The 12,835-nt window shown below is 40.1% G+C and overlaps 1 protein-coding gene across 2 annotated transcripts in view; it reads left to right on the forward strand.

The window, feature by feature from the left end:
* EML6 (EMAP like 6) overlaps positions 1–12,835 on the forward strand; it is a 275,740-nt gene that overhangs the window by 198,765 nt on the left and 64,140 nt on the right. For both annotated transcript variants that reach the window (XM_044263968.1, XM_044263967.1), the window contains exons 17-21: positions 1,736–1,836; positions 3,142–3,344; positions 5,719–5,830; positions 6,102–6,229; positions 11,105–11,246. In XM_044263968.1, coding sequence (XP_044119903.1) covers positions 1,736–1,836; positions 3,142–3,344; positions 5,719–5,830; positions 6,102–6,229; positions 11,105–11,246 — 686 coding nt within the window. The remainder of the gene's footprint in view (positions 1–1,735; positions 1,837–3,141; positions 3,345–5,718; positions 5,831–6,101; positions 6,230–11,104; positions 11,247–12,835) is intronic.

Below are 12,835 nucleotides of genomic sequence, written 5' to 3' on the forward strand. Positions count from 1 at the left end.
AAATTATCTTGTTAGTAATTGTTTTTACATTTTTTTTTGAGTTTTCTAGATATATAGTTAGATCATCTGCAAATAGAAATAGTTTTACCTGTTACATTCCAGCTCTTAGGTTTTTAACTTTTAAAACCTTAACTAATTGCACTTGTTAATATGTTCAATACAAAGTTAAATGGCAGTGGTGATAATCTTGTTCCTGACTCCATCGGGAATGCTATTAAGTAGGAATCGGACTTTTGAGTTGACACACACAAAAACACATCATGAAAAAGGTACTGTTTCTGCATTTTCTGTTTCTAAAGGATAATGGCACACAACATCTCGAGAGCTGGCCTGTGTATAGTTGTTCTTGAATGAATCTGAGTTTTTCAATGAGAGTCAAAGACTGCAGGGAAATATAAGTGTCTTAAGAGATAAGTCTCCATTAATTCCTACTTTAATGAGTGCTAGTTGAGTATTTTTAATTACAAGTGAGTGTTAGATTTTTGTCAAATAATAAATTTGTCAAAAAAATTGTGTCAAATTTTCACAAATACTGCAAATTTTGTCAAATTTGCAGTATCTGTGAAAATAATACAAGTTTTCTTATGCATATTAATATGAATTGTACCATTTAAGTCCATAATCATACACCATCCTTGCATTCATTCACAAAGTATTTTTTAAAGGTTTCATTTATTTATTTGACAGAGAGAGATCACAAGTAGGCAGAGAGGCAGGCAGAGAGAGAAAGAGGGGGAAGCAGGCTCCCTGCTGAGCAGAGAGTCTGATGCGGGGCTCAATTCCAGGACCTAATATCATGACCTGAGCCAGAGGCAGAGGCTTAACCCACTGAGCCACCCAGGCGCCCCTCACAAAGTATTTTTAATGTATTACTGGATTTCCTTTGCTAGAATTTTATTTAAGATAGTAGGATATGTATTCATAGGAAATGTTGGTCAGTTATGTTCTTTTTGTTAATTGCTTTTATTTACGTAACAAAAGTTAGGTTCTAATATAGGAGAGAAGACCATCAGTCCATTAAATCCAGTAAAATTCATTAAGTCCAGTAAATCCTTAAGTTCTAATATGAACCTACTCTGCAGCAAAACTTCCCTGGCACTATGGAACACCAGGTCAAAAGCATCAGATCTGTAGTCGGTCTTAATTTTTATATGTGTCTTTCTGCATCTTGGGTTATAAACTTGTATTTCTGAATGCAAAGGATCCTAACGTGCCTTGGATTAATAGATGACATCCTTTCTCTCCCCGTGGATGTGAACTAGAGACTTCAATTTCTAGTAAATACACTTTTAACTGAAGTTCTGTTTAACCTAAAGTTATGCCTTCCACAGCAAAGAATATTACATTTGAAGGTTCTCATTAATATGATGGCAGTGTCTTCCCCTTTTTTCTATACAAGACCTCTCTATCCTGAGAAATGAAGTCTTATGATAGTGGCATTAATTTTATCTTATGGAGACTGTCTTATCCACTATAAATATTTCATTACTTTTTAAAAGCATAAGTGAATAGACTTTGGTAGCAGTATGAGAGTTAGAAGAGAGGGCTCAAATATGCAAAGAAAAGCCAAAGGTCATGGTTTTAATATAGACCTTATATATATTTTAAATTACTTTCTGATTTATTTGTCCTGTTAGAAGTATTTAATGAAAGTTAGACCAAATGTATGCTTTTAATAAAACTCAGTATCAAAGCTTCATGACAACTATATATTTTTTCTATTTGTCATTTACAGAGGGCATAAAGATAAGATATTTGTGGTTAAATGTAACCCACACCATGTTGACAAACTGGTTACAGTTGGGATGAAGCACATCAAATTCTGGCAACAAGCAGGTACGGTTGTTTGGGTTTATCATTTATGTGGTTGAGAACTTTAAAAAAAAACTCTCTGGAAAAAAGCCCACCACTATTATGTAGCCAGTCTCTGCAATTTAAAATTAAAATGTGCCTAGAAGACATTCTCTTCCATCTTCACTTTGGGCTGCTTAAGGTCCAAGTTGTAAAACTCGGAACACTCCATATGATGCATGCATGTTTCTCAATATCTAGAAAGCTTTAGGAAATGTTTTGTGAAAATAATTATTTCTATATTTAATCATCTGTTCTGAAAGCTGTAATTATGTTGGACCACCAAACAGGAAATAAAATAATCACTTTGGTTGGGTGAACAACATTTTCAGTATTTTGAGGGTTCTTTTATCACTGAATTCAAACATGAATTAAACCCCAACATGATACACCATAGGTGATCCAAGTAAATCTGTGTGCATTATAATATTGATGATAAGGCTGAGTGAATAAGCATAACAAAACATGCAAGGACATCGTATTCTTCTCACTAATAAACCAGAACTATTACTGGGATTTTGAATTCTTACCATCAGCTTAGGTACCATGCACACATAATCTTACACTGGACAAAACGTAAATATGCAACTGTTCCAGTGCTTTCTGCTTTAAAGAAGAGATAGTGGCACCCACCATATCTGGAGAGTCAGCCTGTGCCTCGTTTTCTGAAATAGGTCTGGGTTTGTCAGTGCCAGTTAGTACTGGGAAGTACAAGTACAGGGAAATGTGAACATCTCAGGGACAAATGTGATATAACTTTTCCTACACAGTGATTCGCTTTTCCACCCTGAAGTTCCCAGGACAAAAAATCAAGGCAAAACATAGGTCATATGTTTGCATTTTTCCTTACTGCTGGTGTTGTTGGCATTCTCTCTGGTCAGCATTCATGAAGACTTTCCTAGCTTGCCCGGGGAACCAAGTCCTTCCTCCTCTGGCTGGAATGGAACCAGCACTGAACCTTGGTTAGATGCATGTCTTGTTGGACTGAGGTGCATAATGGCAGCCTCCCCAAACAAAACCTAAGTTCACTGAATGAAGAAACTCCTTCTTGTCTTTATACCCCAGCAGCAACCACTGTATCTACCACAAAGGAGGGAGTCAATAAACAATTAATGAATATGTAAATGAGAAACCCTCTTAGAATATTTTTGTTTATGATGTTTTCTGCCATCTTTCCATATACATGTAATGTAGACACACTGGGTTTTTCCACTGAAGATAGTCATTCCAATTGCTCGTAGAAGGTGTCGGTTTTTCAAAAAAATAACATATGTTCTTGGTCCACTTCAGGTGGGGGCTTCACCTCTAAAAGAGGAATTTTTGGCAGTGTTGGAAAATTGGAAACAATGATGTGTGTTTCTTATGGACGAATGGAAGATCTAGTGTTTTCAGGAGCAGCTACTGGAGATATTTTTATTTGGAAAGATATTCTACTACTAAAGACAGTGAAAGCTCATGACGGGCCTGTGTTTGCTATGTATGCATTGGATAAGGTATGACATATTTTCGTCATTAGCTTTCTAAAATTCTAAATTAGTCTGAGGAAGGCCCACACCAGCAGGATGCGTGCTTGTCTCTAAAACCGTCTGAATTGGGAAGTAGTTGTCGCGAATGGAGAGGAGCCCAAATATTTTAAAAAATTCTTTCATTTCTAGTGATTTCTTTATGTGCAGTTTCTACTTTTTTCATACTTGTTCCTCCTGGCTCTCACCCCTGAGAGCCCCTCAAGAAGTGTTGAGATAATGCACAAACCCAGTAGCAGATGAGTCCTGAGAAATATTTCAACATTCTCTTCCTCTTTAGTACACAATAACAAAGACCTCAAAGTAGCAAATGGTTCGATTATTGTCCCACTCATCAGTTTGACCACAAGTTTAGTTCATAACCACTTTGTTCCTGTGTAGACAGCTTCAGCTTTAACAAGAGTGTTAAAGTCTGTATTAGTGTTTGCTAGTATTAGCTGTAAAGTATTAGCTATAAAGTCTGTATTAGGGTTTTCTAGAGAAAAAAGAACCCATAGGACATACATATACATACACATCTACCAAAAAAAAAATTGTTATAAGGAATTGGTTTATGTGGTTATAGAGGCTAAGAAGTCCCACGATGTCCTGTGTAAGTTGTAACCCCTGGAAAGCTGGTGGTATAACTTGAGTGCGAGTCCAAAGGCCAGAGAACCAGGGATGCCAGTAGTGTGTATCTCAGTCTGAGGGTGGGAGAAGAGATGTCCCAGCTCATTCAGTGAGCCAGGAAAAACAAGGATGAATTCCTCCTTCCTCCACCTTTTGCTCTCTTCAGACTCTCAAAGAATTGGATATTGCTCACCTACATTGGGGAGGGCAATCCATCTTACTGAGTGCACCAATGCAAATGCTAATCTGATCTGGGAATACGCTCCCAGATATATACAGAAATAAAATTTAATCAGAGCACCCTGTGACCAGTTAAGCTGATACAAAATAATCTTCACACCTGCTGTATTTCCACTTAAGCTCATCTCTAACCTGCTCTGTCCAGCCACCTTCCTACCTTACAGTGCTCTTTTGTTGTTATTTGTTTTTAAAAGATGACACTGTCAGTACTATGAAAATACCTTGTTGAACCACTTTGCCAGAAAAATCTATTTTTTTATTCACTGCCAGCTTGCTGGTGGTGCCACTTTTTCTGCTCTCTGACCTCCAAACAACATAAGCCACCCAACACACCTTACTAAGCCACGCCTCATTTTGCATTTCCCTGTTCCCAGGTAATTATACTGATCCCAGTACCAAAGTAGGTTCTTGTTAGATGTGCAACTATAGCGGTAGTTTTAGTGGTTAAGCTGTTTTTTACTGTCAAATTTGTTCTGGCTTAAGCCATACATTAGACGAGATTAAAGTAGAAAGCAAAATCTGTCTAGGTCTTGAAGTTGATGTGCTATAATTTATTTAAACTCTTTCATTGCTTGGTAAGTTAATCCGAAACATCATGGAAAATACAAGGATGTCACAGTATAATTTGAATTTAATTTGGGAATTGAGTCTCCCCTATATATCTGTAATGAGAATATGGGTATTTAATGTAAAAAAAAACTTCAAAATATTATTTCCTCATGAACTTCATTGGAATAAAGGAAACTAAAACTCTCCAAGAAAACAATGAATTACTTAGTATTTTCCATTTAAAAAATATTTTTCCAAAGAGCAGTTGGTATATATAATTTGCCAGAAAGGAAAACTAGTAAAGCCAAGAAATCATAAGCTTAGAACAAGAATAAAGATCACTGTTCAGTAAAAAAATAATAATAATAATAATACCCAATATGTTAAGCATTTTACTTTCCAGGTTTTATAAAAATTAATCTGGATTTTAATTATTTTGGACATTGATGTCCATTGAACAATGTTACATGAACTGCCTAAGTTCCTCTTAAAAGATAATGATGTTTTCTCCTGGAAGTAAATATCTATTTTAACATACTTAATAATCATTTTTAATTGCGATGCTAATTCCAGTTCATTCAGTAGGAAGAGATGAGATACCAGAAACTCTGCCAGGCTTTCCTGTTCTTTAGGCACCTACATTGAAGTGGGGGACGGGGCACAGAAATGGCCATCCAGGACCTAGGGTGCCAAATACCAACCAAAGGTCTGAGGAAAGTGTGAGGAACACACAATGAGAATGTGCTTTATCCACTAGAGAAGTAGGGGAGAGATGTTTCTAGGAGATACTTTATTAATATTACATGTTATCAGGTTTTTCAGTCTCCTATACTAGGAAGGAAACACAGACCAAAGCTGCTTTTCCCAAGGGGGAGCCCTTTAGAGGCCAGGTGGGCAACTTGTCATTCTGATGTATATTTCATTCTTCCCATGTATGCCTTCACAGGGTTTTGTAACGGGTGGAAAGGATGGAATTGTAGAACTCTGGGATGACATGTTTGAAAGATGCTTGAAGACTTACGCCATTAAAAGAGCAGCATTGTCAACCAGCTCAAAAGGTGCCACCCCTGAATATGTCATCGGAATCTTTCTTTTCATAGGAATGGAAAAGATGGTACTGAAGTTCGTGGACAGCCGTTACTAAAACAGTTCTCCTTCTTCTGCAGTTAGACCTCTAGGTCCCTGGTAGAAAGGTCAAGGCTGATTGCCTGGTGCTACTAGTACTTTTGAACTACAAAGACAGACTATATATGAATATCAGACTGCTTGTTGTTGTTGTTCTACTCAATGCACTGTTTACAATATTAAGTGCAGCATTTCCCCCCTCAGGCTTGCTTTTGGAAGATAACCCTTCAATTCGTGCTATCACTTTGGGACATGGACATATCCTGGTCGGAACAAAAAATGGGGAGATCCTGGAAATTGATAAAAGCGGCCCAATGACACTGCTTGTTCAGGTACTGTGTACATTTTCTTTTTTTCTTTTTTTTTTTTTTTTAAAGATTTTATTTATTTATTTGAGAGAGAGAGACAGTGAGAGAGAGCATGAGCGAGGAGAAGGTCAGAGAGCGAAGCAGACTCCCCATGAAGCTGGGAGCCCGATGTGGGACTCGATCCCGGGACTCCAGGATCACGCCCTGAGCCGAAGGCAGTCGTCCAACCAACTGCGCCACCCAGGCGTCCCCTGTGTACATTTTCTAATGCGCGCTTCCTGTCAGAGCTGGGACTCGGGTGAGGTGAGGGGGCACTCAGGATGCCGTATTGAAGTAGGCACTCGGTCTCAGGGTTGCACAACTGCTGGCTTACTGACCTATTGCTGTGTAAGAAACTGCCACAAATTTAGCAGCTTAAAACAATACAGACTTATTATCTTAAGCTTTTTCTGCGTCAGAAGTCTGAGCCTACCTTAACTGGGTCCTCTGCTTAAAGCTTCACAAGGCTGCAGTCCAGACCAGGGCTGCAGTCTCCTCTGAGGCTCACCTCAGATGAGGTGAATCTGAGGAAGAATCTGCTCCAAGATGTCGCAGGTTGTTGGCAGAAATCATGCCCTTGTGGTTGTAGGACTGACGGTTGCATTTCTGGTCAGCTGTTGGCTAGAGGCTGCGCACAGTTCTTTGACTCATGGGTTCTCCAACATGGCCGTTTGCTTCCTTGAAGCCACCAAGGGAAGGAGAAAAAAAACAGGCATGACAGTCTTATGTGACATAATCATATCCTCAAAGGCACGTAATCATGAACATCCATGATGGATGTCCAATGGAGACATCCATTCCCTTGGCCCTATTTTATCAGTTGGCAGATAGTCACAGGGCATGTTGCACTGGAAAGGAGGTGACTACATAGGAGTACAAGCCAGGGGGATCATGAACGTGTCCACCACAGTCTTCCCCCTGGCAACAGATATTACTGTCCCTACAATATGCAGAGTATATCCTCCCACCCCCAAGGTCCCCAAGGGTGTTATCCCATTACATTATCTGCTCAAAGTCCATAACCTCATTGTCTAAATTAAGTCCAGGTGTGGAGGAAGCTCTTGAGATATTTTTCTTCTCGATCTGACACATCTATAAAACTGTCAGGACAAAATATTTTCTCTTCTCACACCAAGTATATAAGTGTCTCCTTTGTTTTTTGTTTTTTGGGTTTTTATTTTTATTTTTTTTTTTTGCCTCATGCTAGTCTCTGTCTTGGTGCATGTAAACACATGGCCTACTTCTTGCCCTCCATCTCCCCTCAATAATTATAGTCAGGTAAAATCACATTAAAATAAACATCAACAGAATCCTCAAAGATCAGTGAAGTGATAAAATCTCACTTGAAGGGGTGAGACTGTGACCAGTTTGGTGATGGACAGACCTTATTTATAGACAGAAAGGGCTCAGGTTGGGGTGAGGGTGTACATTCAGAAAGCAGAGTAAAAAAAATATGCCCTATTATATAAGCTTCAGGACTTCTCTGGGTCCCTGGTTCACCTCCTTCTCCTTCAAGTTTTCTATCTTAGAGATGAACTCCCAAATCCCACTGAGAGTGGCCCTTCGATTTGCTACATCCTGGGAATAGGTCCACACACACACGATCATTCAGAACACTATGAGGTTTTAAAGTGGCATGTGCCCAAGCCCCATTCAGGATATCCTGAATAAGAATGTGTTTAAAAAAGAATTCTGTGAACTGAAACAAAATGGGATTAGGATGGAGACAAACCATGAGAGACTCTTAATCTCACAAAACAAACTGAGGGTTACCGGGAGGAGGAGGTTACGGAGAGGGTGATGGCGTTATGGACATTGGGGAGGGTATGTGCTATGGTGAGTGCTGTGAAGTGTGTAAGCCTGGTGATTCACAAACCTGTACCCCCGGGGCTAATATAAAACATTTTTTTAAATTATTAAAAAAAAAAAAAAAAGGATTCTGCGTTAAAAACCTCAAAAGCTCTGTAGCTGATAGTACCAGGTAGCAGGGACTGGGAATACGCTGGAGGTGTCTGTGAGGCATGATGTCTTCGTTCTCCAGCTGATGTTGATTTTGTTGTTTCCTTCCAAACAAATTTCTTTTTCTCTCTGGCCATGGCTTCTTATTTAATTTTACTGAAAAGTGATTATTTCTTCCTAATCCCCACATGTTTGAGACTTAAACTTATTTGCATACATGCTACATTGCTAAATATTTTTTTAGGTCCCTACCATCATGTGATTTAAACAATACTGTAAGATTTAAACTCTATATTTTTTAATTTTAAAAAACATTATAGTTGAGCTTATTTTGTTTAAATATGTTTTAAACTTGAAAATTAAGGCCTTTTGCTTTGTATAATTTTGCTTTGTATAATTCTGGTTTTTCTCCATATTTGTTTCTGTTGTTCTAATAATAAAAAGAGCTATAGGTACCATTTATTGAGTGCCTACTCTGTGTCAGGCAGTACTGTTGTACAACATTTATTTCTCTACAACAAGAATTTGAAGTTTTATAGATGAGGGACCCAAAGTCCATTAAATTGCCCACAGCCGTATGCTAAGAACTGCAGAGCTGGGATTCAAACCAAGGTGTCAGATACCAGAGCCTTTCCTCTTTCACTACACTGGGCTGTTCTCCCTATGTCTTTTAGCATGGAGACTGCCAAGGAACCATGCAGAAGGCACGGCACCCTGAGTTATGGGCAGGCAGTAGAGCTGGTAGAGCCTTCAGGAAAAAATGTTGATTACTGCCATCTTGTCTCCTTACACTTGTACCATTCTTTTCCTTTTCAGAAATCAGTGAATAGTCAGGTCTCTTTCCATTCTCGCTTTCCTCTTCTTATCTATCACTCATTTGTATTTCCTCTTAAGCAGAACCAAGTAGTTCAATTCCATCAGTGTTTGTTGGGCTCCTGCTGAGGACCACCCTGTGCTACCTGCTGTGCACAGTGGAATAGGGCTTCCTGTTCTCTCAGGACTCATGGAGCTCATGAGGCTCATGGTCCTGCTCCAAGAGAGGATGGACACAGAGGGAAAGTGAAGGAACAAGCAGTGTGGTTAAGATCATCCACTATCCTGCTGTGGGAAAGTATTTGCACCAATAGTATGGCAACACAATGTCCCTTGGAATAGATTGTTTATTTTTTAAGAGAAGGAAGACTGGGTTGGGGGAGGGGAAAAGTGTCAGGAGATGAGTTTGTAATTCCCATTGTATTTTCTTTGAATATAATCAATTCTAAGTCATGTAGCTATTTACACCCAGCTTTACGGGTGATCAGAAGGAAGGTAAGATTCCAAACCCATTCCTATACCACTTGAGGTACTTCTGACCTATCTTGCTCACTGTCCACTCACTGGGATTACAGAAATGTAATCCTATTTTTTAGGGAAATACCATGTTTAAGTCAATACATGAGGCAGTAGTTTAAAAGGGTCTCAGAGCTGTGCAGTCCTGCTCTCAAGCAAAATGAAAAAGGGACTTGGCCTGGGAAAGGGTTCCAAGCACATCCATTCTGGGGGGAAATTGGGGTCGACACCTAACCCATCCTCTGACTGTGACCTTTGGGGTGAGAGGCTTCTGAAGAGAAGAAAATTAGAAAACTAGAGATGTAGGGTACTCCAAATCCAATAAATTCAAAGAGTATCTACAGCCTTTGGCCCTTCTCAGATATTTGAATGTCATATTTGGAACTTAGTATCTTCTGCCAAATTATTGTTTCGCTTAAACAGTTGGCCTGTTAAACCGAAATCATCCAGTTTCTCTTCAGAAAGCCACCTGTTTCCTGAAGCAGTCCAAGTACAAACACCTTTCATATGCTGTGTACGGTTTTCTTTTTTGCTTTACTAAGCAAAGCCTTTTTATAAGTGCCACTAAAAGCAGAAATTCAGTGAACAGTCTGGTCTGCTTTACTGTTCTATGCACTAATCTGTTCTTTACACTCCTTTATTGAGTGATAAATTATAGGCATCAGAGTCATTTTCTCTCTAATTGTTCATTTTTTAAACACTTTTATGTCATTATTTCTATGCCATTTAGGTGTGTTTGTGATAAGATAGAGGTATATGGAATTAGCCCAATATCTATTAAGCACATTTCAGTTTTCTGTTATTCACTTCATAGAATAACATGTGAGCAAACACTGAACCTGAGTTATTCCCAAGGCACTTGATATGAAAACTGAGCTTTTGTTTTGCCAAATGCTATGCATTCAAAGGACTTAAATTGAATTAAATTAATAAGCATATCGCTGTCCAGTCTTAAACTTACACACTGTTATGTGTCACTTGTATCTCAGTAAGACTAGAAAAAAAGAGAAATATAGCAATCAAATTCAATGCATATGCCTTAATTTGATCCTGGATTTTTTTTTTAGTAAATTACTTTTTTTGGGGGGGGGGAAGAATATAGCTTTCCAGTCCCTCTGTCAGAGATAGGTGGTTACCTACGTCTTTTTAGAACATGGGTTTATTCATAAAGGTATTTTATATCATGATCAAGTTGTTTTACCAGTGTATGTGTACCTATATACACTGTTTTAACTTGATATCAAGGAAGAGGATCAAATGAGGGTGTTTTATTATTTACCCAGATATTTCTAAAAAGGAAAGATGTTTGGCATCATATAAACAGAGCTTATGAGCAACGAATCCATGTTTTCTTTACAAATGAAGACTTCGACTTCCTGTAGGCCCACCTTTAGATTCAAATGAAAAAAATTATTTAGTGCTTTCGTTTTGGTTCAAGGAAGCTCAGCCTGTGCTTCTTCACATGTGAACATGTTGAAGGTGCTCCCAGGGTGCGGACCCCGCACAGCGCCGCAGAAGGGCTAGCCGGGAAGCCTGAACTGAGATTACATGGCCTTGTTTCCTCTCCCACAGGGGCACATGGAGGGAGAAGTATGGGGGCTGGCAGCCCATCCTCTCCTGCCCATCTGTGCAACGGTGAGCGACGATAAAACACTTCGGATCTGGGAATTATCCTCCCAACACCGTATGCTGGCAGTACGAAAGCTCAAAAAAGGTATGAGATGCCACTCTACACATCTGTCAAAGTATTTGCCAACAACAGCGTGTATTGTGTTCTTCTGCACTCAGCTGCTGTTTAGAGTACCTGGTACGTGCCCCCACGTACGCCAGGTCGTGGGAAGTCAGTGTTGGTTGCTACAGATAGACGTTCCAGAAAGCTGGCCTGATCCATTACTTCCTTCGTTTTCCCTGCACTGCACAGACATTTACCACCTGGGGGCAATATGTCCTTCTTCTTCTTGTGGAGAGCTGTGAGAGTCTGTTGGAACCCATCAGCTTGTAAAGAATGCTGTTTTTATCTTTATGTCCAACTGTCTCTGCAACTGATTTTATTAGATAAAAACGAAAGTTTTACAAAAAAAAGTTACTATCAAGAAATTTTGTAAATATATATTTAACACCCTAACCACTAGAACGAAGAGGTGTATACCAAGAAGTGCGAATTTGGCAAACGTTTGTTGAGTAGCTTCTCTGAGTCAGCTACTGGGGCATCCTAAGATGAACTGTCTCATCTCCAGTGTCAGAGATGGACAGGGTTTGAACAGAGTCCCAGCAACAGATGGTTTATTCAAATAAGGCGATTTTGAGGAGAGTCTAAAAATGGGACCAGTTGTTAAAGGGGTGAGTAGGATGTTGAGGAAAGACCAGGGTTAGCGCAGCGCCATGCAACTGGTGACAGCCAGGTACCTTCATCAGCCCTGGGCCTGAAGGGGCAAGAGGAGAGAGCAATGCTGGAACCCAGAAGTGAGAGCTGTGTGAGAGGACAGGCAAGACAGGAGCTGGGACCCTCGCCCAGGGCCGCAGCCAGTGTGCAGGGACCCTGCAGGGGACGAAGCCTGGGGGTTCTGGACCCCAAACTCCCTGTTCTCTTTCCTTCCTTGCTCCCTCCCTCCAGTCTCCTGTTCATGCTTTTCCAGGCCAGAGGGCCAGAGAGGCCACTGACGCGATCTGTGCAGGCCCGCACAGGGAGGGGAGGAGAGCGGATGTGGAGAGACAAATGAAAGATGTCTGGTACAAGGCAGGTTGTGTGGAGGCTCAGGAGAAGGCTTGCTGCCAAGGACAACTTTAGCTGAGGCTCAAAGCATTTGTGGAAGTTCTTAGGAAAGGCTGAGATTGGGGTCTGGCCCTAAAATATTTGTACCAGGTAGTTTTACAAGTAGAGAGATGTGGAGAATGTATTGCCGAAGGATAAAATGAAAAAAGATGTCAAGACAATAGTAAAATGATGGTGGCTGGTCCTGTTGAACTATGAATTCCTCGCAGTTTGCATTTGGTCTTCACGGGAACGTAAGGAGTAAGGCCATTACTATCACCATGTACAGACTGAGAGACTGTGCCACAGAGAATTTAGGTTGTTCGCCTGAAATTGCATAGCTGATGGGTGACAGAACTGAACTCAGACCCAGACAGAGTGGGCTTCAGAGAGCAAGCCTCCGACTGCTGCCTAAGGCTGTTTTTCCCTGCCATTTGCCTTTCTTTATAGTGGACTTGAGGGCTTAGTCAGTGGGGGAGTCAGGATTCAAACCCAGGTCTGACTCCGAAGCCCCTAACCACAAGACTGAATCCTTTGACCACTAATTTATA

Source organism: Neovison vison, chromosome 8, assembly GCF_020171115.1.
Source record: "Neovison vison isolate M4711 chromosome 8, ASM_NN_V1, whole genome shotgun sequence".
Lineage (NCBI taxonomy): Eukaryota > Metazoa > Chordata > Mammalia > Carnivora > Mustelidae > Neogale > Neogale vison.